This window comes from Miniopterus natalensis, chromosome 14, assembly GCF_054644295.1.
Source record: "Miniopterus natalensis isolate mMinNat1 chromosome 14, mMinNat1.hap1, whole genome shotgun sequence".
Taxonomy (NCBI): Eukaryota; Metazoa; Chordata; class Mammalia; order Chiroptera; family Miniopteridae; genus Miniopterus; species Miniopterus natalensis.
The window spans coordinates 21693563-21719559 of NC_142094.1; the positions used below are offsets into that span (position 1 = coordinate 21693563).

Consider the following 25997-nt stretch of genomic DNA (forward strand, 5'->3'; position numbering starts at 1 on the left):
GCAGATGGGGGGGATCCACCGTTCAGCTAAGGTTTAGAGCTTCCGAACTTTTTAACAAGAGGTGTGCATGTGAGTCACCTGGAGCACTTTGTCAAAATGCATATGCCCAGACTTTCTAAACCAGAACCTGCAAGGATGAAGGCCAGGCATGTAGATTTTGAAAAAACTCGAGGAGGTTCTTATGTACAATCCTGATTATTTACTCACTGAGCACCCATGCATCAAGAACCCACCCTGTGCCAGGCACTGCTCTGGGCACTGGAGGATACAGTACTGAGTGAGTGATGTGGCCCTGTACTCATGGATCTGACATGCTGGTGGGGTGACAGACAATAAACTAGCAAGTACAGAAGTACGTGCACAAATAATTCCAGGTGGTAATAGGTACTAGAAGAAAAGTAAAAGAGGCATGGGGATAAGGGATGAGCTCTCAGAGGAAGGGACATCTGAGCTGAGACCAGATAACAGGAAGGAGCTGGCCACATCAGTGTAGTGGAGAGAATACTTGGTTGAGGGGAGTGTCTACTGACGTGGGAACTGTAGACTCCTACTCCTGGCAGCTGAAGAACCCACGCTCTGGTCAATCCTCTGTTTACAAGGTCCTGGCAACAGGAAATGCTGGGAAGACGTCAGTGGTGGCACAGTTGTCTCTCAGGCACTCAGGAAATTCTACAGGCTGCCGGGCTAAGGGGATTTCAGAAAATGTACAGCTCAAAGCTCTAAGAGACCTTACAACTCACTAGTCCGACCCCCTCAGTTAACAGATGGGGAAACTGAGGCTCAGGGAGCTGCAGCGGTTTGCTTTGGTGTGGCATCTCATCTCTGAAAGGGTTCAATGGGACAATGACTCCACTATGGAGCTTGCTTGCTCTGGCTAGGCCCATTGTCCATCCTCACCCCCCTCCCCCAAATACTCTGCTGGGTTTTTGCTCTCTGTATAAACAACCTATGTGTTCCAGCCATGGGACAAGCCCCTGACACACCCAGGGAGTTTGGGTGATGGGAAAGTGGGGAGGGGAGCCATAATCTCTCTGAAGGTGGGGAGATCCTTCCTCCCACACCAGGAAGCCCATCAAAGGCCAGACAGAATGGTGCCAGATAAGGCCATGGAATTTGGAATTTAGTGGGATCTGGAATTTCCCTTCTGGGGAAGGCTGCTCCCAGCTGTCTACCCATGATGAGCATCAAGGGAAGGGTATGACACACTCTGGGGAGGGGACGGGTGACCCAGGTACGCAGGGTCAGAGGCCTGGTATGGTGGGGAGGGCAGTGGGCAGAGAGAAGGTGGGAGGCAAGCGGAGTCACTGGGTTACTCTGGGGACAGCCCACTGGAAGTGGCCACTGGCTCAAGCCCTGATTTCTGAATTTGAATGTGGAGGGGCCAGGAGGTCTGGAGGCCGGGGATTTTGTGTTCTGGGGTCAGAAGCTTACTTACTTTCCAGACCACAGAGTCTAGAAGAGTTCCTGTTTCCCCAAACAAGTGGACACCTACCCTGACTGCTCCTCCCAATCTCCTGCTGAGTTCGCTGGAAGTAAATAAAATCTGGAGGCAAGACAGGGTGCCCTGGAAGGACGATCTAGAATAGTCTAGAATGCTTCATTTCTTAATCTTTCTCGGCCACCCAAGAGCAGAGAGGAGCTGGTAAGGGTGGAAAATCTGGCAGCCACAAAGCAAGCCTGGGGATAACCTGGACAGGTCATCCTGTCTGTAAGAGGGATGTGAAAACACTTGCCCTGATGCCCTCTTGGGGCTGCTGAGATTCACATGTGAAGGCACTTTTTCGAATGAAGTGTTCCACACCTGTGAACAACAGGCACCACCCTGCCATGTGGTGCAGGAAGCCAGAAGCATGGGGCTGATTCTCAGGACCAGCTCTCACCCAAGCAAAGAGCCTATCAGTCACTCATGTGCTCCTTCATGGGGTCTGTCAGGCTGTATGTAGCTCCTGAGAAGCTCCCTCCCCTCTCAGCGTTACAATTCCCTAGAAGGAGCCTTGGAAAGGAGTCCAGGGCAGTGAGACCGAGGCGCCCAAGCTCCTGGGACCTTCTGTTTAGCTAGCTCTTTTCGGCAGTTCAGGGCCCCGGGGGCTTGGGCGAGCACTCTGTGCCAGTGGGCTATGATGGGGAGGCAGGGAGGGTGGCCCTCTTCCTGGAGAGGCCAGACCCTCAGGTGGCCCTGCCCTTCCCTCTGCAAGTTGTACAGGACCCGGTGTGCCTGTGTGCGTGTGTGTGTGTCTCTGTGGTGGCGGAGGGGGTGGGGGCAGAGGAGGACTCTGTCAGGGGTGTAATAAATGACTTATTGACTGGTAGGTAGAGTTCTCAAGGCTTGGAACGTGACCTTCTGGCAATTATGCCCTCCACCACCTTGCCCAGGGCCCCTCCTGCTCTATGCAGGCTGAGGTCCAGCTCAGCCCCTTCCCCCAGACCAGTCCAGCCTGCAGGGGCCTGAGGCCTGCAGACAAGCCCCTGCAGGGCTCCAAGGTGGCCCTGGGGCTGTTAATGATCCTCCCCATGCTCCCATGTGAACACACACCCGTTCGGACTAATGCTTAACATGGCAGAGGCCAGGGAGAAAGAGGCTGGCTGATGCTGGCTGTAATAGGCCTGTGGGAAAAGCCCAGTTCTGTCCATCAATCAACCATTCACTCTTGAGACTAGAATCACATTGGTGGGAGATCCTGCATTTTACAAAGCAGCTCCAAGTTTTTCTGTTCACACCATGCGATCACTCCACAAGTCATCACAGAGCAGTCGGCACTCACTGGGACATCCAGGGAGGTACAGAGCCAGTAAGACCTGGACTTGATCCAGGCCCTGGGGAGTGGATGCTGAGTGGGCTCCTGAGAGAAGCACTGAACCTGGAGTCGAGACTAGGATTATACCTATACTAGGCTCTGATACAAAAACTGGGAGATTAGGGTGGGTCACTTCGCTGCCCCGACCCCATTTTGGTCTTCTTTAAGACCTTCCTCCCAGAGTCATTACAAGGATTAAATGAGACAATGTGTGCAAAATGGCCCGTGTGGGCATGAGAGCATGCCCAGAGTCAGAGAGAGGCCAGGGGCTCAGGGCTCCTATTATACACCTGGCATGCAGGTGGAGTATATGTCGATGGGACCCTCATAAACCAAGGTGACAACAAATTAGGCAGACACCTCAGCATCTTGCACAGCTCTGTGGCTCTGTATAGAATGCAGGGTTTGTGTGTGTGTGTGTGTGTTGTGTGTGTTTGCAGGGACTGAAAAAGGAGTATCCAAGGCTTATCTGAGGCCCAAGGAGCAAGCTGCAGACCCTGTGGGTAAATAAATAACATCATATCCCATATTACGCAAAGCCCTTTGCACACCACTTCCTCTCTGAAAGGTAAGGGGTGTGGGATTCATTATCCCTCATTTCACAGAAGAGGAAATCAAGTCCCAGGACCACATGGAGCCAGGAGTCACAATTCAAGCCTGGGCAGACACAGCACTTATGGGTCCTACACCGCCTCATCTTACTTAGGTGCAGCACAGGGACTGTGTCCCCCACATAGGGCTTACTGCTTGCATCTGTAAGCAGAGTGGGAAGAGGCATCTGATGAGGAAGCAGAAGGTATTCAAGAGGCCACCAAAAGACAACGAGAAGAGAGGTCCAGATCTGACCTGGTCTTACGTCTACTTCTTTCTTACATGGTAGGTAGCATCCTATAGATACTATTATGTGATTTATGTCTTTTACTTGTCAGTATGTCTTGGGAATCTCTCCATATCTGTTCATGAAGACCTTCACAATTCTTTTTCACAGCTGCATAGTACTCCAGTGTGTAGCTACACTATAGTTTATTCAATTACTCTACCAGGGCATTCAGGTTGTTTCCAATATTTTGCAATTGCAAACAATGCTGCAATGAATCACCTTGTGCATACGTATTTTTGTATTGATAAAGATGTATCTTAAGGGAAGATTTCTAGAAGTAAAATTGTTGGCACAAGAAATAACATATACATGCAGTTTTGTTAAGTACTGTCAAATTATCTATTATACACAGAACTGTACCAACTTCCATTTCCACCAGCAATGTCTGAAAGAGCCTATTTCCCACAGCCTCTTTGATAGAGTGTGTGGTCATTTTTATTTTTTTCCAATCTTGTAAGTGAGAAGTGGCATCTTGGAGTTGTTTTAATTGGCAGATTTCTAATTACAAGAGAGTTTTAACACTTTTTTTCATGTGTTTGAGGGTCACTATTATATTTTTGTTGTCGTTTATTTTTATTTATTTATTTTTGTTCAAAATATTACAGATGTCCCTTTTTCTCCCCAATGCATTATTATATCTTACTTTATGGATTGTCTGTTCATGTCTTTTTCCCACCTTTTTATCACATTTTGGTCCTTTGTATTTCAGAGTGCTTTATAAATTAGAGATATTAGTTCTTTGCTTGTTAACATTTTCTCCCAGTCTGTCAAATAATTTGTCTTTGGCTTTCTTTAAGGTGCTTTATTGTGTAAAAAAATAAACAAAAAAATTAATTTTTATATAATAAAAATTATCAATTTTATATTTTATTGCCTCTGGACTTTGAATTATAGGTAGACAGCTTTCCCTAACCCAGCACTAAAAAGGAATTCACCCAGGTTTCCATCTAGTGCTTACTGGTATCACTGTTTACTTTTAGGTCCCTAGTCCATTTGGAGTTTATTTTTCTGTATGGTGTGAAATACGAAGCAAATTTTATCTTTTTCCAAATGGCTACCCAGTTGTCCCAGCCCCATTTTTTAAAAAGTCCATCTTTATCCCAGTGATCCAAGATAGCACACCTTTGTGATGTACATTTCCATGCGCACTTGGGTCTGATCCTGGACTTACCCTTGCCTTTAACCAATCTGCTGTCCCATCCATGCACCAGTTCCACACTGTTTTAACTACAGAGGTGGTACAATATGTTTTAGTATCTAGCAGGGATCGTTTTACCTCTTCTTTACCCATTCTTAGGCCTCTAATTGATTTCTCTTGACTGGTCGCATGTAATTCTTCTGGCACAGTGTTGAATGGTAGAAGAGATGATGGATCTCCATGCTTTATTACAGCTCTTGGTAGAAATGGTCATTGTGTATTGTTTCTATTTTTTTTTTTAAAAAGGAGAATGGAATTGGGTACCAGTGATGATAGTGACGACTCATGGAACAGTTTCTCTGTCCTCTACATATGTTGCTATCTGATTTCATCCTCAAGACAGCCATGTGAATCAGGCTTTATTATTCCCATTTTACCGATGAAGAAACTGAGACTAACAAAGGTGAGGTGGCCCGGCTAACAGCAAATAATAGAGACAGGATTGGAGCTTGGGTCTCAGTAATATGTGGGCAGCGCTATTTGGCTGTTGTATATGTTGAAAATGCTTCTTATTTGGTAAGATGTTGGATGGGGAACATCTCTGTGGGAACTAGAGGGAGGGTCTACTCCTACTTCCCAGAAGCTTGAGCTGCCCTTCTGAATCCACCCCACCGAGCTCGGCAGAATTGTGTGAGGGGGCTGCTGAGCACTGCCACCACCTACGAGATGCCCCGGAGTCTGCAAGGCAAGGCAGCAAGCAATCCTCGAGGCCCTCCCAGTCCCCTCCTAACCTCAGCCTCATTCTGTCTTGGCATTTATGTCTCAGGCTCCACACAGTAGACTCGGAGAATGAGACTGATCCAGGGTGGTGGTGGTGGGTTGCAAGGGAACAAGTGCAGAGAAGAAAAGCCTAACTCTCCACTCCCTGCTGGTCCCACCTGCCCTGTTTTCTAAGAACAGGCAGCCAGCCGAGGGATTATGTAACTTCTGGTGGGCATGGCAGATGGTGTGCTGGCTTGGACACATCAAACGCAGCACTGACACTAACCTTCCCTGACGTGGCACCCTGGCCTCCTCTGCTCTGAGGTGTGGAGCATAGAGAGGGATGGGAAGTCACCCACACTGTTGTCATCTACCTCAACACCCATGGCCAGCCAGGCCACGAGGAGATGCCAGGGCCCACACACCAGTGGGAGTTTCCAGCCAGGGAAATGGAAGCATGGGGCCCTCTCCCTCCCCCGCACAGCAAACAGCTCTTAGGATGCACTGCATAGTCCTGGGGGTAACAGACCTTGCTCTGCCGCCTCCTTCTGCCTCCAATCAGTGGCCCCTGGGGTTTGGAGAAGTTTCCAAAGTACCTCTCTGGGTGTTTTTCCCTAGTCCTACCAGGCATTCAACTGCTTTAATTCCTTTTGCTGATGGGTAAACTGAGGCTCAAAGAAGGTGACTTTGCCTGTCACAGAGTTGAACTCAGAGCTGAAGCTTCCAGACACTCCTAATCCAGCACTCTTTCCAAATGCACATGACAATGCAGGCTGCGCCCCTCACTGTAAACCCAGACAGATCACCAAGTCACCCCGTGGGCCATCCTGAACCTTATGTTTCTAATATTCCCCATGTCAAGAGGGAAATAATGAAAAGAAGGATGGTGTAACCAGCGATTTGTGGATTGCCTTCCTCCCAGGTAGAAAGAAAAGGAAACTAACTGACTTTTATTGACCATTCCACATCTCGTTTGATGCCCCATTGGTGTGATCTCCCCATCAATCACTCATGGCCCCTATTTTACAAAGAGGAGATGCAGGCACAGGGAACTGCAGTTAGTGACAGAGCCAGCACTTAACTCAGTTTTCCGATTCCAGGGTGGACTCTCTTCATTTGGACAGATGGGGGGTACTGAAGCCTAGAGAGGGAAAGGGACTAGCTCTATGCCACACAGCAGTGTGCCTGGAATTACAATCCAAGTCCCCAATCCTCAGCTCAGGGCTCTTTTTGCTGTTGTCTCCTCTATGTGTGTGTATCTACAGAAGTGGAATGCACTAGCAGGAAAATGTGGGGTCAGATCAAATTTGCAGCAGGGGTTACTGTGTCCAGCAGTCCCAGCTGTCTTGGGCTGCCAAGCAGGAATTCTAGATCAGCCTGTGGTAGGGCTTCTGGCAAAGACCAGCAGGTGCCCAGCTGTGGGGGTGGTAGCTGGGCCAGGCATATTGCTGCCTCAGCAAGGGCAGGGTGGGGTGGGGTGTTAATCTCTCAGGGATGCTCCCTGAATGTTAGCACTGGATGCAGGGCCAGGGAGAGCCCAGTGTCCATGTAACCCTGCAGCCCAAACTGGCCCCCTGCACCAAACTCAGCTCCTGCCAAGAAGCTGGTAGCAGTTGCTCTGGAGGGCTGAGGCCTGTGGTTAGACTGCCTAAGGGCCTTCAAATATATCCTCTCAACTCACACCTGCTCCCAGGCCTCAAGGCCAGTGTCCATGTAACAGGAATTCTCTTGAGCCACAAGAAGGCAAGGTGGAGGGAAATGATCAGTGGGCGTGGGAATCCAAGTAGGAAACATTACTGTGGTGTATGAAGGCCACCTTGCAGGTAAGTATAGAGTTTACCGGCCCAGCACGCCTGCCAGTCTGCTTTCTCTACACAAAGGGGCCAAGGTTACTTGAGTGTAGTACTTGATTAATTCTTTGTGGCTCCACTGGATTTAGCGAATAAATTCTTTCCTACCTTGGGCTCTGACCACTGAAGACTTGGCTCTGACTTCCATCATGCCTGGCACATAGTAAGTGTGTGAAGACAGAAAGCAGGAGAGAAGGTGAAGGGAGAGGAAAGGCAAAGAGGAAGGCAGGCTGTCGGCAAAGCAGTAAGAACCTTCTAATCCTTTGGCTGCTCATTTGCAGTACTAAGTCCAATGCAATAGGGAATGAAGCACAGCAACCTGTTGGGGAACAAGGTCTGACCATGAGTTCCTTACCCATCTGCTCTATAGCATTCATAGAGCTGTGTGCCAGGGGCTATGCTGGGCACTAGCAGCACGCGGGCGAGCAAAATCAGACAAGTCAGACCTAGTCTCCCTACTCATCTATGTCACAGCTGCTCTCCCATCACTAGTTTCAACCCCACCCTACTTCTACCCTCTGACCCTGCCTTCCCATCCCCAGGGCCCTGGCTTGGTGATACGGAAAGGGGCGGGTGAAAGGCTACCCCAAGGACATAACCCTCCACCCCAGGCACTGCTCATGCTGAGTCCCACTCTGCCCTGCTGTGTCAGAGAATGGCCAAAGCTAGGTTGGAGGAGGGTGCCAGGAATTTCCTGAATTTCTGATTCAACTTGTAAGCTCTGCATTTTCCATGGGTGCTCAAGCCTCAAGCTGGGCAGGCAGGCACCAGGCACCTCTGATCACATTACAGAGCAGTTTTCCTTCAGCTCTGTCTCCTGGCCAGTAATGCCTCCAGACACCCTCGGGGCCTCTGGAGGTTGTGATCTCAGCAGGAGACGTTCCTCCTGGACCTTGGGGATGCTTCCTAGTATCCACGAGGCCCAAGTGGGCACCAGGGACCAGGAAAAGCAGTCTCCCTCTTCCAGCTCTCTTCCTGGCTCTCCACTCAACCTGGAAGCTACCACCTGGAACTCTGTCCCCTTGTTCTCCTGCCCAGAGATGTACAAAGAGAGAAGCAGGGCCCAGCCCAACTCAGGGGTGAACCAGATTGAAAGTAGGGGAGAGGCAGGAAGGAAGGAGGGCAATGGAAATCAATGGAAGCTACTCTGTGCCAGGTCTGCTATCTCATATCATATCACTGTCTGGTGAAGGTGGAGGGGTTGTCCCCACCTCACAGATGGGGGGGACACTGAGTTTCCGAGAAGTTGTGCCTCCTGGCCCAGACACTCAGGAAGAGGCAAATCCTTTTCATTCCAAAGTCTTGGCTCTTTCTGCTGTACTAATGAGGAAGCCTTGGCCCCAGAAGTCTTGTTTTACCAGATGATCAGATATAAGTCAGTGGCTGAGTTTGGAATTTGTCTCCTGGGTGTACATGCCAGACGTTTCCAACCCATTCCTTCACATACACAACCCCTACCAGGAACACCCTCTCTGTTTACCCCAAACTCTACTCATCCTTCAAAGGCCAAACACCATCATTCCCTCCTCCAGGAAGCCTTCCCTGACCAGCCACCCAGGCCCACAGGAGCTTTCTCTTAACAGCTTTAGCATTTTCTGTTATGTCACCCAATAATGATGATGATGAATGTTACTGAGCACTTTTGAATGTGCAAAACACTTGTATGCATGATCTCATTCATTTATACAACAGCCTGATAAGATAGGTGCTATCACTACTCCCATTTTACAAATAAAGAAACTAAAGTTCAGAGAGGATAGGCAGCTTGTTCTAGGACACACAGGCAGATGGAGGAACAGTCAAGATCTGAACCCAGGTAGTCTGACCACACAGCCTGCCCTCTAAGCACCATGACAGATCCCTCCCAGGACACACACGTTTGGTTTGGTTCATCCTCCAATGGGCTCCTCTCTGTCGAATCATCCTACACCCCTCTTGCACCCCAGCATCACAGGCCCGGCACGTGGCTCATGTTTCAAGAAGCAACACAAAGACCATCCATTCAAGGGTCAAGCCTGTGCTATGCCCACCTCTGACCCCAGAGCCCAGTACTTACTCAGACTGAATGAATGTACATGTGCGCCAAGTGGTAGGGCTGGGCTGGTGTTATAATACCCCATGTGGGGACAGGACTGCTTATTCCCCACCCCCAAGCTCAGCCACCCCCATTCCTGAGAAATGAGACAGTAAATGGTGTGGCCAGTCTGGGCTACCTGTTCCTGCTACATCCTCCAAGGGCCCCCCTGAGCCCCGGTGAGGGTGGCAGGGTGGGGGGAGCAGGTGCCTCTTCTCTCACATGTCCAGGCTGCCTCTGCTGGTGGGTCCTTCTCTGCCTCCTGGGTGCTGCTTGGTATCTGGGGCTCTGAGAGAGGAGATGCTTAAGGAGCAAGAAAAAGGGACCGAGGCCCTGGAAGGTGATTTATGGCTTCAGAGAGAGAGGGAGAGACACACACACACACACACACACACACAGGGCTGCATAATGCTCACAAGGGCATTCCAGTCGATATATTGACTTTCTGGAGGGGCCTCTGTAAACACAAGTGGTTCTGGGCCTCAGCTACCTCTCTCTTGCTGGCTGCTGGGGCCTCTTCAGATGAAAACAGACCCCCCCCAAAAAAATCCCCACAGCTCTTAGGATCATCTTCCCATCTTTCCCCCCCTCACCCCAAACTTATAGATGGAGAGACCAACCGAACCCACAGAGGTAAAGGCACTTGCCCAAGGTCACACAGCAGAAAGGCAAGAACATCTCCCAACTCCCAGGTCAGGAGCTGCTGAGCTTCCAGGCTCTGAGCCTTCCTGCCCCACCTCACCCCACCTCCCCTGGAGGAAGATGCCACATTGCAGACTTCATAGCCTCTCTCCTGAGGAGGCTGTGCCTCAGGGCTCCCTGAGCACTCACTGTGTGCAGGCACCATGCAAAGGGCTTTGTAGCACATCAGGTCATGTGATCCTCAAAACAACCCTGTGAGGACGATATTATTACCCTCATTTAGAGATGAGGAAACTGAGGCACAACGTAGTTAGGTGAGCTGCCCAAGGCCTACTGAATTGTAAGTGGCAATGCTGGGAGGCTACGTTAACCTCCTCAAAATTCCAGCTGACCATGCCATGCCCCCTCTGCACCCGAAGCTGAGAACCTGGGAGAGGCTTCAGTAATGAGGGGTCCTAGGGCTGGTGATGACAATGAGCCTTCTCTCTCTGCCTGGCTCCTGGGAGTGGCTGGGCTGCAGATTCTGTCCTTTCCTTCTTACCCACTCTTTGTCTCTAAGGGGAGCATAGCAGAAGGCAGAGAGGTATACCCCCCAAGCCCCCACCTCCAACAGAATCCCTATCAGTGTTTAAAAAGTATTTTCTGAGTTCACTCCACCTTCAAGAACCACAAAAACAGAATAAAGAATAGGAAATCTTTTCCTTTCAAGGCCCTGCTCAGGTCCCAGCCTGTAATCAGAAGTTAGCAGGTTCCCAAGGTACACCCCTTCAGTTAAGCCTGCAAGATCCAGGAGTGGAAGCATGGCCCAAGGGTGGCTCACCAAGTGTGGGTACCACCCAAGATGGTGGCCGAGCAGATGCCGATCAATTTCCCAAAAGTGGGAGTGGTCTGAGGCCAGGCACTCCTGCCTGGGTGCCCAGCTAGCTAGCCCCATCCCATCTTCTCTTCAGGATGTGCTCTTAGAAAAGGAGAGAGGCAAGGTCTGGCTCAGATCACCCCCCTCCAGGAAGCCCAAGGCTTAGAAGCCTCACTCTTTGGTGTGCTCTTCCCTGCATATGTTGCTGTTGCCCTCACTTGGCACCTTGGACTCTCTGAATGTCATTTACCATTTTTGGAGTGAGCATCAGCAGCCCACACAGACAGGGACATCCTTGAGGGCTGGGGTCAGGGATGCTCTGGCTCTGACCTGGAACCTAGGTCAGCTTCCTAAGTGGGCACCTACCTCCTTATGGGCACCTACCCACCCGTAAGAGGGTTTGATAGACTGTAAAACAACAAGCACATTGGTGGTGCTGTCCTTTCCTATAGGTCTCTCTGCTCCACATGGCACATCTTATCCTAGAGTTAAGGATGGCAGTCCTCAGTATGGACAGAAGTCAGAAAACAGGGGAACCTTTGAGACAAGGAGGTAGGTAGTAAGGACAGTGGAGTCCTGTGTCTATGTGTGCATGTGTCCTTGTCCATTGCTTCCATGAAGAGTCCCAGCCCAGCCATGCCTGCCTGGGTTGCTCTTCATTGGGGAGGCCACTCATTCAAGTTCTGCCTGTTACCCAGCAAATCCTAGACTTCACTCTTGGAGGGTGGAAGCATGAGCCCTGGCAATGCTCTGGGCTCTGGGTAAGCTGGGAATTGACTGCAGCAGACCCCAGGACTCAGATCCCTGTCCTCCTGGGGGCAGTTAGTTGCCCAAGCTGCTAGGCTGGTTTTAGGGCCAATCTACCACCAACCTTCCTCCCTATGGAGCAGCAAAACACATGCTTACCCAGGCCTATCCCATCTGCCTTCAACCAGAAAGCTGACCTCTGCCCTTCCAATTCTAGAACCTGGCATTGGAACCAAATCCAGCTCACAGGCCAGAGCACAGGGCAAAATGAGGTCTGATTAGTGCTGAAGGGGCAAACTGCCTGGGTCCCATCTCCAAGAGGCATTCCCCATAATGGAAAACAATGGGTGGAGCTTCCCCAGACTGGTGGTGACTCACTGTCCCCTCACTACACACACCACAGCCGTGTCCAAGTGCACACTGCACACACCCCACACACCCAAACACACACACCCAACCATCTACATCACATACTTGTATACAAAACACAACCTCCTCAATCAACACACACATCCATTCCTCCCGCACTCATCACTTCCACACACAGTGAATGCCCCAGCGCAACACCACACCTACCCACACCCCTCACTGCACACTCCCACCTCCACCCACCTCCTTAATACATATTCTCACCTCCCCCTCCACTCCTTAATAGGCACTCTCACACCCACAGCCTGCCTTCCTTGAGAAATGAGCCACGCAGTGGTGGGGAAGTTGTGAGGCGCTGGGGGCAGCCTGTTCTGGGAGGCGAGAAAGAGGGAGGCTCAGTGCGAGAAAGAGGGAGGCTCAGTGTGCTCACCCCTTTGGTGGTGGTGAGAGCTCCCAGGGTTCTCAGCAAGGGAGGGGGGAGGGGGAAGAAGGGGGTGTAGGAGAGGAAGGAAAAGGAGAATCCCGCGGTGCCAAGGTGTGTGGCCTGTGCACGGGCAGTGGATGAGCGGCGAGATGCTAATCAGGCCTCTAAGTCAGAGGGTAAATTTGGGAACTCCCAGCGACCTCGTGTTTTTGGCTAGAAGGAAGAGGAAACAAAGGGGGTAAGAGGATGGGGGGACAGTAGGGAGGCGGCTGATTTATACCTGCACTTCAGCAAACGTTTTCAACTGCCATTAGCATCTCCCAAACGGGGCACAGCGGGGACCTGTGGATTGACCTCATTGGTGCGTGTTCGCCCTGTGGGGGGCAGGGGAGGGGTACAGTGGCTGGGGAGGTGCTGGAACAGAGTTTGAATCCAGTGTGCCCTTAACTAACTGGTGAGGAGCCAGGCCAGCTACAGGATGCCAGACTTCTCCCAAAAAGTCCAGGAGGTCACCTGACTCCCTCAGGCTCTCGCTCACCAAAATGTGCAGGTCAGGTAGAAATTCCCCAGGCTCCCAGGGGCATCTGTCTGAGTGCAGGCCCCAAGGGAGCAGGAGGTAGCACCCCAGCCCCAACTTCAAAAGGGTGGAGTGCAGAGTGCATGGATTCCCTCCAGAAACTGCCCTTCCTTGTATTATTCCAATTATGGAATTTTAAATTTTCCTTTTAAAAAATCCCAAATAACAGAAAAGCACAAAGCGCGCTTGTTTGGTTTCATTTTGCCTTCACAGCTTTAATGACCCTCTTTGTGGAAGCCATTTAGGAAACTGGTGAGGAGGAGGCAGCCAGGAGGGGGGCCAGCCCCGGCCTCTGCTGTCCTCTTCCTGCTCTCCTCTCTGGGCCAGCCGGCCCCAGCAGCAGTTTCTCTTTACGCCCCAGCCCCAGGCCCAGTGGACAAGGTCCGAGTCCCAACCTACGACCCACCTCTCCTCCCTTTCCTACAGGCCTTGGTGGATTCCAAGGTGTCTCCTTGCTACCCCAGCCCCAGCGCGGAGGTTGAAAGAACATATGTTTAGCCAGCAGGCTCTGGGGGAGGCTCCAGGATGGGCCATTCAGAATCACCAACCTTGCTCTTTCAGCACTGGGAATGGAAGGGGGTGGGGGCAGACCTCATTTTAGGCCTGACAGCTAGGGACAAGGTCAAAGTACCCTTAGTTCAGGGAGAAACTACAAGGTGCGGTAGGGGGGGAAATGGGCCCAAGGGAGCTTGCGTTGGATTTATCTTACCTGGGGCAGGTTGGGGCAATTGCTGAGAAGACAGGTGCTGTGGGAAGAGGGGTGTAGCTATCTTTGGGCACTTGCCTGGTCTCAGGGCCTCCCCTCTAACTTTTGGTCCTGCCTATTCCACCTCTCCAGGGTCCATGCTCCCAAATCCCCTCTTTCTCCTATCCTGCTACAAGTCCCTCTAAAGAAGCTAAACCAACATTCTCTTAGGTGGTAACTGGATTTCAGAATCTCAATCTCAGGCCCCGATGGCTGGTCTGCTGCCCAGGTAGAATGAAGGAGCGAGAAGGACTAGACTGAAGTTTGAGAGAGCTGAGTTCCAATACCAGCTCTATCCTTGAGCACCAGTGTAACCCTGGGCGAGTCAGGACCTGTCCCAAAGCTTCAGCAGTTAAATAAGTGGCTTAGAAAAAGGGAAACTGTTTTGTCCTACAGAATTCCCAGTTTGGGGGTGGGAAGAGAAAGGAGGAGAGAGATTACATCCGAAATTCCTCCCCTGCAATGGTACTTTCACTGTAATGAGAAACCTCCTAAGACATTCTTGGCTTTCCATTTGTTTAAGTGAGATGGGTGTTTGCTATTAGTGCAGAGAGAGCCAAGGACAACCAACACACACACACACAAACACACACAGCAGAGGTACTAGGAAAACTCTGATTTTAATTGCACCTTAAAAAGAAGTGTTATCATGACACCTCAGTTCCTTCTCAACCATCCCAGCCAGAGGCCAAGGAAAGGCTCATTAAAAGCTCCAGGAAAGGCTGAGGGGTGGGGGCGGGAGCAGACTCTCAGAGCCAACCCAGCTTTGAAGTGGCTCTCCTGGTCAGTCACTTGCTGACATCTTTCTAAGGGTCTGGGGTTTTACGGTTCCAGGTTTGATTTCTGCACCATCAAACCTCATGCCTTAAAAAACATTCTCATATTCACTGGGGATGGGGGAAAGGAGGTGTGCCTTCTGTGGGGACAGCCTTCTCTGCCTCAGCTTGATCTCAGACTCAGGGTAGAGAAATGGGTGCCACCAGGAAGAGTCCAGAGTGGCCTGAATCAACCTGGCTACTGGACAGGAGCCCTGCATACAAGTCTACGATGTGGATCTGTAGGCAAGTGAAGGCAACATTTGAAGAAAGCCAACACTCTGGCCTTGGTTTTCCTCATCAGTGAAATAGGACGCATGAGGGATTCACTGGGAAGACCCAAAGAACATTTTGAAAGATGCTCCCTGCCTGTGGCATTAGGGTTGTGGAGAAGGAAGGGACACATTCTCCCTCCTGAAGGCAGGTTTCTAAGGGCTGCACATTCTGGGCAAAGGGAAGGCTGCAGGCCAACCCTACCAGCTGGCCCCTCTCCAGGCTGGTGGGCAGGCAGCCCCTGCCGTGCTAAGTAATGAGCACAATTCCAACACCGGTTCTGCTAGCTAGTGAGAAATCAAACCCCAGTATTAGAGGACATTTCTGACTGGGCACCATTCGTACCCAAATCCATCAAAGCCCTGGGCTTGGGGTTTCTTCTAGGGAAGGTGGGGGCTGGATGCTTTGTTAAGCAAGAAAGGCAGTACACCCCCAGCCTCCCTGCTGAGACTACTCTGTAGCTCCAGAGAACTCTAGGCCAGTCAGTCTTGTCTTTCTCCTGCCTCCCCGAAACTCCCACCCCCAGCAACCTCAGTATTTATTCCTGCTCCCATTGCCCTGCTGCCACAAAACAGCTTCCCAATCCTGCCCATGTGCCATTTACAGAGGCTTCACCCTACCATTCAATCACCCCCCTCAAACACCCTCAAACCAGAAACCAACACCCCAGTCCAGCACCTCCCACATCCAACTGTACTCTTTGTAACAAGGTTGGTCATTCAGCAGCCTGCCCCCCACCCCCATCATTACCTTCCAACTTCAAAACACTGCTTTAAATACCAGAGTCTGCCCAAATCATAATTAACTTGGATCAAATGATTGTGTCGTAACTTTATGACACAGGGCTGAAAAAAAAGTGTTGGGGGGGAGGTGGCTAAAAACCAAGCCCTTACTCCTGGGCCGTGGGAATCATTAATTCCAAAGTGAGGAATTAATTCCAAAGTGAGGAATCTCTTTATTGGTGGGGGCGGATGTCAACATCCAAGCGGAAGGTGGAGGAGGGAGGGCTTCCTCATCCCATCCACTTTATACACCGCTTTTCCTGACCCATTCTCAGCCTCAACTCAGAGGACCCGGTGCAGGATGCCCCCCTACCCACTCCCACCCCGCCCCAGGAGCCGAGACAACCAGTGGCAGAGGCCAGCCCCCTGCTTGGGTTCCTGCACCACAGAGGTTGCTTCCCGAGTGTCGGCTCGCTCCCCGGGAAGACGCAGCCCAGTCGGGGACGCCGGGCCCAGCTACTGAGGAGCAATACTTGTACTCATCCGTGGCGGGGGGTGCGAGGGGGAATAGGAGCTTTATTTTAGAAGCTCACCAACCCTCTAAAGGCATATTGCTGGATCCAGAGTAGGAGCTGTACCGAGGCGAGCGCACCTAGTCTGCTCCCCAGGCAGGGAGAATGTCAATGACCCATTTAAAAGGAAACTCGCAGGATCATTACGTACTCGGCCCCCCCCCCCCCGCCCGCCCCAGCCCCAATACACACACACAGACACAAAACACCAACACCCAGAAAAAAAACATCCTTCCAGACCTGTGGTTCTCACGATCTCGGGGAAAGCTGTACGTGCAGGATTCAGCCCTACCCCCTTCTATAGCCAAAGCCCTTCAAACCCGCCTCTTCGGCTCGCGGAGCGGATCCGCGCTTCCCGTGCTCCACAGGCGCCGCAGGTCTCTCTCCTTCCCTCTCGCCAGGGCGAGCCGGGACCGGGCTAGGAAGTTGCCGGGGAAAGCAGGCGAGCGCACACCTGGCCCATGCAGCGATTTTTCCTGAGGCGGCGGCACCTCCAGGCGCGCAGAGAGCCTGGGGTCCCTTGGAGACCGGTCCTCGCGGAGGCGCAGACCCCCACGCGGACACCCGTTCCAAATAAAAGACGCGATCCCTTCCAGGTGTAAGCGGGAGGCTTCCGGCTTACTTTGAACCCCGTGGCCTGCGCCCCTCCACCCCCACCCAAGGAGGTGGCTGAGCCACCGCCCACTTCGGTGGGGCAAAGAAATCTACCCTCTAACTTGGGCGCCCTAGCCACTTCCACTGTGCGCACCTACGCGGCGACCAACCACCTCAACTTCGGAGCAGAGTGAGCAGCAAGGGTGCCCTCGCCCCCCGCCCTCATACCCGATCGCTCCTTACCTGCTAGGCTCAGCCTCAGGTCCCAACAGAGCAGCAGCGCCAGCAGCAGCGCGCCCCGCGCTCCGCTCTGGGCCCACATGCTCCCGTGGCCCGGCTCGGGCGCCTCTCCCCCGGGGCTCTCTCCCTGGCCCCAGCCTCGCCGCCGCCGTCTCCGCCGCCGCCGCCGCCTCCACGCCGTCCTCCCCGGCGCCCGGCCGCGCCAGCCCGTGCCCTCCGTGGGGGCAGCGGCAGCCACGCTGCACAGAGGGCCGCCTGGTGCTCGGAGTTCGAGGGGTGCTGAGAGCCCGCTTTCAAGCCAGGCTCCGGCGCGCCCCTCTCTGCGCTCCTCAGGCTCCCGGGCTCCGAGCGCTCCGCGGGCTTCCGCCCCCTGGCTCCGAAGTTGTGCGACCGAAGGTACGAGCGCTCAGCCGCGCTCGCAGCGGCCGGCGCCGCGCCGTCCGAGCCCCCGTGTGGTGAGCCTCTGCGCTTCGCAGCTGCCGGCGGCTCCGGCGCCCTCACGGGTCCCCGCCGCCTGCCACAATGCCAAGCGCAGCAGCTCGCTCACCCCAGTGAGTCCGCGAGTGGAGGGGTGCCCTGCTCCGCGGGGCGGGGCCTGGGCGGGAGTAGGCGGAGCCTGCGGGGGGCCGCTGACGGGGGGAACGGACGGCCACCTGGGCCCCAGCCTCCGCAGTGCTGGGGGACCTTCAGGGGGGACCTCGCGAGACGCTGTGCTCGGGGCGTTGGAAAACCCGGCAGCTGGATCATAGCTGGAAGTGGAGTCAGCTTAATTTTCTTTTCCAAAAACTAAGGAAAAGTACCCATGTGCTTTCCTTCGGCTAGGTTATGTCAGCTTTCTTCTCTGAACTCAGGACTCTCACTTTTAGTTTTCTGGTGTGTATTAAACTATGCCTTCCACATGTAGGGGTCTTTCCAAAACAGCTTTATAAATGAGAAAATCTCTAACACTAGAGTTCTGGTTAAGCTGGGCTTACAGCTATGTGAACATGGGCACAGATTTGGATTACCCTGGTTGGCCCCACTTGTCTATATGATTTTAGGCAGAACTGTTAACCAGACCTCCAAATCTTCCCCTGCACTCAGGTCTTAGGATGCTAAAAACCCAGCCCCCTGAGTGGCAGTGGGGCAGAAGGGAGAGAGCCATTGGCTCAGTGTAAACTTGGTCTCTGCCCCTTATCTGCTGTGTGACCTTGAACAAGTTATTTAACCATTTTGATGCTCCTTTTATCACTATCTGTAAAATGGAGAATAATGATAATAGCTATTTCATAAGGGAATGTAGAATAGAATGAAAAAATATGTATGGAAACTGCAGCACAAATGTCAGTAATCTCCCCAAGCTCCCTCCCAGCTAGTCTGATTCCTGGGGGAAAGTGGGCACAATGGGGTGAGGTGGAGTTTGGGGATGGGTGTCTTGAGATTGACACCCAGAGACAACAGAAAGGGTGGGTCAACAGAGACCTTCTAGGTACCAGGCATCGGGTTAAGCACTTTATATGCATTATCTCAGTAAATCCTCACAACTCGCTGAGCTAAGTACATTTGTATCTCCATTTTACAGGTGAAGGAACTGAGGCACAGAGGTATAAATTTATTTGCCCAAGAACACACATCTTTGAGTGAGTGAGTGAGTGAGTGAGTGAGTGAGTGAGTGAGTGAAAGGGGCAGGAGAGATGGGATTGAAAAGATACCCTCTGAGCAGGTGAACCCCCACTCCCACGCCTCTTCTGGGGCTGGATTAGGCTGTGAGAAGGGGCTGGAAGCCAGCAGGACTGCCTCTTCCACCTAGCCCTGATCTGTTCATTACTTGGGATTTTTCCAGAGCTGGGGTCTAGAATCACTCTTCAAATACAGATGCAGTGGGCTGCTTCAGGAAGGGGTGAAGGAAATCAGAGAGCGGTCCTGCCAGGCCCAGGAGGCAGTAGAGGGTGTGCTGGAATAGGGCCCAGGGTGTTTCCTAGGTTGAAGGAGAAAGGATTTGGGGCCAGATCTGCAAGCTGGAAGGGAACTTTGTGGGGGCAGAGAAGGAGCAAGGGCTTGCCCTAGCTGTTTCCCCAAAGGAGAGCTAAAGGCAGGACTTCCCAGTACCCCTCCCAAAGGTGGGGGTCTGGAGCATTTAGGGGAGGGTGTATGTAACCAGTCCACCTCCCCAGTCTCCTGCAGCTGGTCACCCAGGGTCAGGAGAGTGGATACGCGTAAGTGGGACTCCCTAGGAAAGAACTTTGCCCAACTGAGAAAGGTCCCTATGGGCAAAGGTAGGTGGGTTATCTTTAGCTTGGCCCAGGACAGTCCAGGCAAGGGCAGTGGACGAGAGAGTCAATAGCTCATTGTACCCAGCCAGCTCCACCTATCCACATAGCTACAACCACCGTTATACACACAACCCCTAGACACAGTTACAGGGCACAACTGGCTGATATATACCTACAAAGGTATACACAAGTAAACATACAACAAAGACTCACAGTGCAAAATGACTCTCCCAGAAACATCAATGTACAAACAGGTACCCAACTGCAAAGACAACCACATACCTAAAACACAGGACTCCCTTCCCTCCTCTCTCCCCTCTCCCCTCTTCCCCCTTTCCCTCTCTCCTCCTCCCTTTCTCTTCTCCCCCTCCCTCTTGATCAGAAGGCCAGTAGGATATTGGAGAATTTTCAAAAAAGTTCCAGCCCTGTTCAGGCAGTAATTGCACCGTCCAGGCCTCTAGTTCAAGTGTCAGGTTTCATGACTTTGTTTCATTTCTGCCTGGAGAGATGGGGGATGGGGGAAGGGGGGAGGCAAGCAAAAGGAGAGTGGTCTTTTTCCCCTCTCCTGTGGGTCCTTGCCCCACTTCCCTCCCCAGCCTAAAAACTCTTTCAGTTCTTAAAATATGCCCATGGGAGGTCCTGGACCCTGTTTTCCCTCCAGGGCTCCAGCATCAGGATGGGGGACTTACCATACTGGGGATCCCTCCATAACTCGCCTGTACCTCCTCCCATTCCATGCTATTCAAGTGTCTGGGAGAATCCCCTTCCCCAGCCACCTGCAGCCAAGCAACCTACTGAAGATGAGATTACTCTGCAGCCTGGGCATCTCCTGGATCCAGTGAGAGGGCTTTAGAGGGAATCAGGGTGCCCTGAGACCACACCTTTCTCTGGGATGGGTGAAGAATAGACAAGGCCCAAGTCTGGGATGACATTGGAGTAGATGGTTTAAGACTTATACCAGGGTGTTCCCAAACCCAGAGCCATTGGACTCACAGCAAAACCGCCCTGCTGTGAGTTAAGAAAGAGGATGAGGCAGTGAGCTGCTTGGAAGCAGAAGTCCCCCCCCCCCCCATGTCTTGCCATTGTATAAGCAGCACCTAAGACAGTGTCCTGCACATAGTAGGCATACATTGGTATTGGTTGAATGGGTACATCAATGAACCTGGGGAGGGAGGGGTTACTGGTCAAAAGGCCTGCAGCCTTGCCAAGTGAGCCCTACAAGGAGCCTCCCACTTCCCCTTCATTTCCTGGGCGACTGGGGGGCCTGAAGTTGGAGGTGGGGCAGACTTTGTGCAATATAGCTGCTTTGAAATCAATCTCAGAGCCACTTTTGACTCTTAGTGGGGACTGCAAATGCTTCCACGAGCTCCTTCATTTCTCTCAAACCAGAAGAGTGTGGGGGAGCCAGAGTTCTGGAATCCAGAGCTGATGGATGGATGACTAGACCTGGGGCTGCTCTTACCTGCTGGGAAACCTTGGGCTGGCTGCTGAGCCTTTCCAAGCATCAGTTTCCTCAGTCGTAAAATGAGAACAGTAACTAGCTCATAGGATTAAAAAGAATATACAGAAATCCCCTACTTTGGCCGAATACAAACTACCAACAAAGAATTAAAGGCAGTTGAAGGGTTCCTTGCAGGCGCTGCTGGCGGCTTTGGGTGGTGCCTTCCTCTGCGGCCGGTACCCGTGTGCTCAAGGGTGCCACTAGGCGGCGCGCTGCAGCTCACACCTCCTCCTTGGCGGCTTAGGCCTCTATTCTGAGGCTGTGGGTCCCGAAAGGAAAAGAGACGATTGGGTTTGCAGGGTCTTGGGTGGGCAGGTTTGGGGATGAGTTCACATTCGGCACCCCCCGCCCCGCACACCATCCAGTCCAGAATGGACTGCAAACTCCTGGAGCCTGGGAATGGGGGCATGTAAGGTAAAGTCCTTGATGTTCTACCACCTCTTTGTAATAATATTATTTTAGCTAATGCTGAGTGCTTATTTACCCGGTACTGTCCTGATCTTTTATATGCTGACAACAACCTTATGAGATAAGTACAGTTATTACTTTCATGTATCAGATGAGGAAATTGAGGCACGGAGAGGTAATTTGCCCAAGGTCACATACAACTAGTAAATGACACAGTGGTGATTCAAATGCAGACAGACCCGATCTCAAGCTTGTACTCTTATTTTAAATTGAGGCAAAATGTACATAACATAAAATCTACCATTTTAACTATTTTAAAGTATACAATTCAGTGTTTTTTTGTGTTTGTTTTTTAATCCTCACCTGAGGATATTTTTTCCATTGCTTTTCAGAGAGTGGAAAAGGGGGTGGAGAGAGAGAGAGAGAGAGAGAGAGAGAGAGAGAGAGAGAGAGACAGACAGAAACATCAATTGGTTGGTTGCCTGCCCCTGGGGCAGTGTACATGCCATTGGCCAGAAGAAGCCAGGACCCTTCAGTGGGCCGCCCAACTCTAACCCTTGAGCCAAACTGGCTAGGCCTACAATGCAGGGTTTTTTAGTGTGTTCACCGTGTTGTGCAACCATCACTACAATCAAATTGGATAACATTTCATCACCCCAAAAAAGAAACCCCATTCTCCCCTCCCCCAGCCCCTGGCAACCAAGAATCTATCTATGTGGTGTCTCTAGGTATTTGCCTATTCTGGGAATTTCATATAAATGGAATCATACACTGGCCTGGGTCATCAAGCTTGGAATCATAACCTCTGCTAAATACTGTGACAACCTTCCTGCCCCAATCCCCCACCCCCATACGCATGTTTTCTCTTCCCTGCAGGAGAGGGCTTTCTCTCTAGAATTCAAGAACCTTGGGGTCCTTTAGATCCAGGTTCAAATCCTGAGTGTGCCTTACACAATATACTGTGCTGTCACCTTCTCGAAAAAAAAGTTTTTTGTTGTTACTTTTGACAAATAATCTTTCTATTTTAGAAAATTTTTAGATTTACAGAAAAACTGCATTTTGTTAGAGAAGGTTTCCATTTACCCCTCACCCAGTTTCCCCATTATTAAGGTCTTACATTAGTATGGTGCGTTTGCTACAATTAATAAACCAATATGATATATTATTACGAATGAAAGTTCAGTCACTTTCCTTAGTTTTCCCTAATGTCCTTTTGCTGCTCCAGGATCCTGTCCAGGACACCACATTACACATAATAGTCAGGACTCCCATGGCTTCTCTCGGCTGTGACAGTTTCTCAGACTTTAATGATCTGGACAGATTTGAGGATTATTGGTCAGGTATTTTGTAGAATGTCCCTCAATTGGAATTTGTCTGTCTTGAAGTTCTTAATAATTTTTGAACAAGAGGCCCTGTTAAAAATAATTTTGCACTAAATCCCACGAATTATGGGGGACAGAAAAGGCAGGTGGAACCAGGGATGGGACTTGCTGCAGACTGGCCAGCATGCCTCAGTACTGAGGAGGGTGAGGGGGGAGGGGTGGGGAGGTTATTCTGTGCTCTGAAGGGGTAGCTGGGAGCTAGACACAGGGCAGAAAAGGAAGCTGTAAACACAGGAGAGGACACACGGAAGAGTTTTAGAAAAGCCTAGGGTCAGGAATGTGGATGGTGTGGTCAGGGCTTAGCCAGGTCCTAGTCCTTCCACTCCAACAGCATGCCCACCAGGGGGTAAAATAGCAGAGAAGGCAGGAGGGGAAATCTCTCAGCAAGAGCATGGACAGCTGTGCTAGAGGCTGATCCTGTAGTAAATGGGGGGTCATGGGTGCTGACTGAGCTGGAGAGGGGCCTTTGGGGGCTGTTTTCAGGCTGGGTATGGGGCAGACTGAGGAGGACAGTTCAGAGTGGAGGGGGAGGCCAGGGAGATTTCTTCCTGCCTCCCAGCCCAGGGCTGCAGATGGCAGTGCCTGGGGACTCTGGGAGAAAGAAAGAAGTCTCTGGACTTTGAGCCTCACTGAGGGTGGGGATTTTGGGGTGGGGGGTGGGAGGGGAACAGAGGAAGAGGGGTTGCAATGGGAGAAATGGTGAGATGAGGAGGAGGGGTGGGAGGGAGAAGGTGGAGAATTTGGGTTTGGACATGGTGAGTCAGAGGTGCCTGTGGACTTCGCAGCACACAGCTGTGAACGCAGGGCTGGCCAGTGCTATGGGAGTGGTCAGTCTTAAAAAATACCGAGGCCAGCTAATGCACACTGAGCAGTTACAGCGAGCCAGACGCTGGACCAAAAGCTCTGTGTGAATTAGCTCCTCGGCCTCCGTTATAACCCATGAGGTGGATACTACGATTCTCCCCACTTGAAAAGTGGGAAAACTGTACCGGCTTAGCTAGAGACAGGGGCCTGGCTCAAATCCTGGGTGTGCTTAGTTCTTTTATCTTGACTCAACTTCCCATTGCTCATCTCCATTGTTCTTGGAGGTAGGTGTTAATCATGGACCCATTGAATGGAAACCGAGGCTCCCCGAGGGAAAGGGGCTGCTGTGAATTTCGGACTCTCAGCTTTGAGCCTACATTCTTATGACCGTCCACACTGCCAGCCTCTTGCAGGCCCTGCCTGGAGTTACGAGTGGGGAATTATCAGTACAGGGGTAAGAGGAAGATGAAACAGGCAGTCTAACAGGGTTTAGGGTAACAGTATAGACCTTTTAAACTTTCTCCTATTTTATTGTTTTAAACATTTCAGCTTAAATGTATTCAGGTAAACATCAAGTGACTTTGATAAAAAATTCACATTTGCCTTTAAACTGTAATAATACAGATCGTGGCATATGAAAAAATGCCTTTGCCATTTCAAATATGTCCCATTTCAGAATTGCTCATGTGATGCTTCCAGTCGTGAAATAATGGACTGCTAATCAAATTAAACATGCTGCCCGGCCGGCGTAGCTCAGCAGTTGAGCATGTACCTATGGTCCAGGAGATGGCAGTTCGATTCCCGGTCAGGGCACATGCCCGGGTTGCAGGCTCTATCCCCAGCGGGGGGCGTGCAGGAGGCAGCTGACCAATGACTCTCATCATTGATGTTTCTCTCTCTTTCCCTCTCCCTTCCTCTCTCTGAAATCAATAAAGACATATTAAAAAAAAAAAAATTAAACACACTATACTATTCAGAGAGTATAAGATAATGTAAATAACTCACTCAATGAGATTCATATTTAAATCAACTTAATTTACAAAATGCTAGCATGATCATTATAACCCTGTAAAGCTTTTGCTTGGGCAAAAGTATAATCACTTAAGTTAAAGCAGTTCCTTAACCTAAAAATGAGCGGTAATTCAGAATTAATTTGGAAGAGAGACAGAGTTCCTATGTTTCTTTTTGTGGGTTTGGACTTTCAGTAGCAGGTTCTTTTGGATGATTGACAACCAAGATCTTAATTGAAGGAAGAGGCAGAGGAAAGAAACCCGATAGCAAAGCAGAGCGAGTATGCGTTTTAGTGTGGATGCTCACAGGGGGAACAGTGAAAAACTGTCTTGTGAGTACTGACTCCTTGATGAAGGGCCGGATGGGGAGCGCTCCTTGTCAGATCCTCTGCTTTATCTTTCTTGTAACATCAGCAGTCAATTCATCTGGTTCTGAATATTTAGATTTCTCTTCGTTCAGCTCTTTTGCTATGAATCAATTCCACCCTGAACTATGAAGTTGGATGTATTTAGCTTTTCATTGGTTGCTTCTAGATCTGCTGTTCTTGATGACTCGATCATTGCCGGCATCTTTTAAGCAGAACTCAAGGCTGTGAGTCTGAATGTGGATATAGATATGTGTTTTTCTCTTAACATAGCTAAGCTTTTGGAGAATTTTACCTGTTCTTTCAAGTTGTTTGGTAAGTTGTATGGTGATCCATTTTTAAACAAGTGAAAATTTCTGCTGCAAATTAAGAGAGCTATAAAAAATTCCAATGACTGCTACCCAGAACATCATCACCTGAGGATATGTGCAGAAATCAGGACTTGGACTGACGTCGTGTGGTTGGTGTTGCCTGCTGGAACCAGGATAGCCCAGTGGTGAAGGTCAAGGTGAGGAAAGGAAGAGTAAAGAACTAGCACACCTGTGTTCCTGCCTGGCGCTTCCTCTTCTCTCTCTCTTTTGAAAAATTTGAGTGAGGTAGCCCTGGCCAGGTAGCTCAGTTGGTTGGAGCGTCATTCCTATGCTCCGTGTTGTGGGTTCAGTCCCTGTTGGGGCACATACAAGAGTCAACCAATGAATTCATGAATGGGTGGAACAACAAATTGATGGGGTTTTTTCTCTCTCTCCCTTCCTCTCTCTCTCTCAAATCAATTAAAAATTTTTGAGTGAGGTATAATTTACATATGGTGAAACATACAAATCTTAAGTGTAAAGTTCTATGACATTTGACCATTGGAAATACCTAGTAACCCCAATCCCAATCAAGATATGAACATAACCATCATTTCAGGAAATCCCCTCCTGCGTCTTCCCAGTCAGTCCCCACCCCGCAGGCGCAACCGCTCTTCTGATGTGTAACACCGTAGATCAGTTTTGCCTGTTCCTGAGTGCCACATACTTGGCATCAGATCATATGTAATTCTCTGTGCCTCGCTTCCTTTGTTCAGCGCAATGACTGCCATTCATTCTAGGTCATTGTGTTGCGGGGATAGAAGTTCATTTCTTATTATTACCGAGTAGTAGTATTTGAACACACTGCAATCTGCTTATTCATTCTCCTATAATGGGCATATGTATTGTT

General features: G+C 50.8%; 1 protein-coding gene across 1 annotated transcript in view; it reads right to left on the reverse strand.

Moving 5' to 3' along the window:
• UNC5B (unc-5 netrin receptor B) overlaps positions 1 to 17195 on the reverse strand; it is an 80167-nt gene extending 62972 nt beyond the window's left edge. Inside the window, exon 1 of the mRNA XM_016224065.2 lies at positions 17079 to 17195. Within this exon, the coding sequence (XP_016079551.2) occupies positions 17079 to 17157 (79 nt within the window). The 5' untranslated portion in view covers positions 17158 to 17195. The remainder of the gene's footprint in view (positions 1 to 17078) is intronic.
• Positions 17196 to 25997: the final 8802 nt, after the last annotated feature.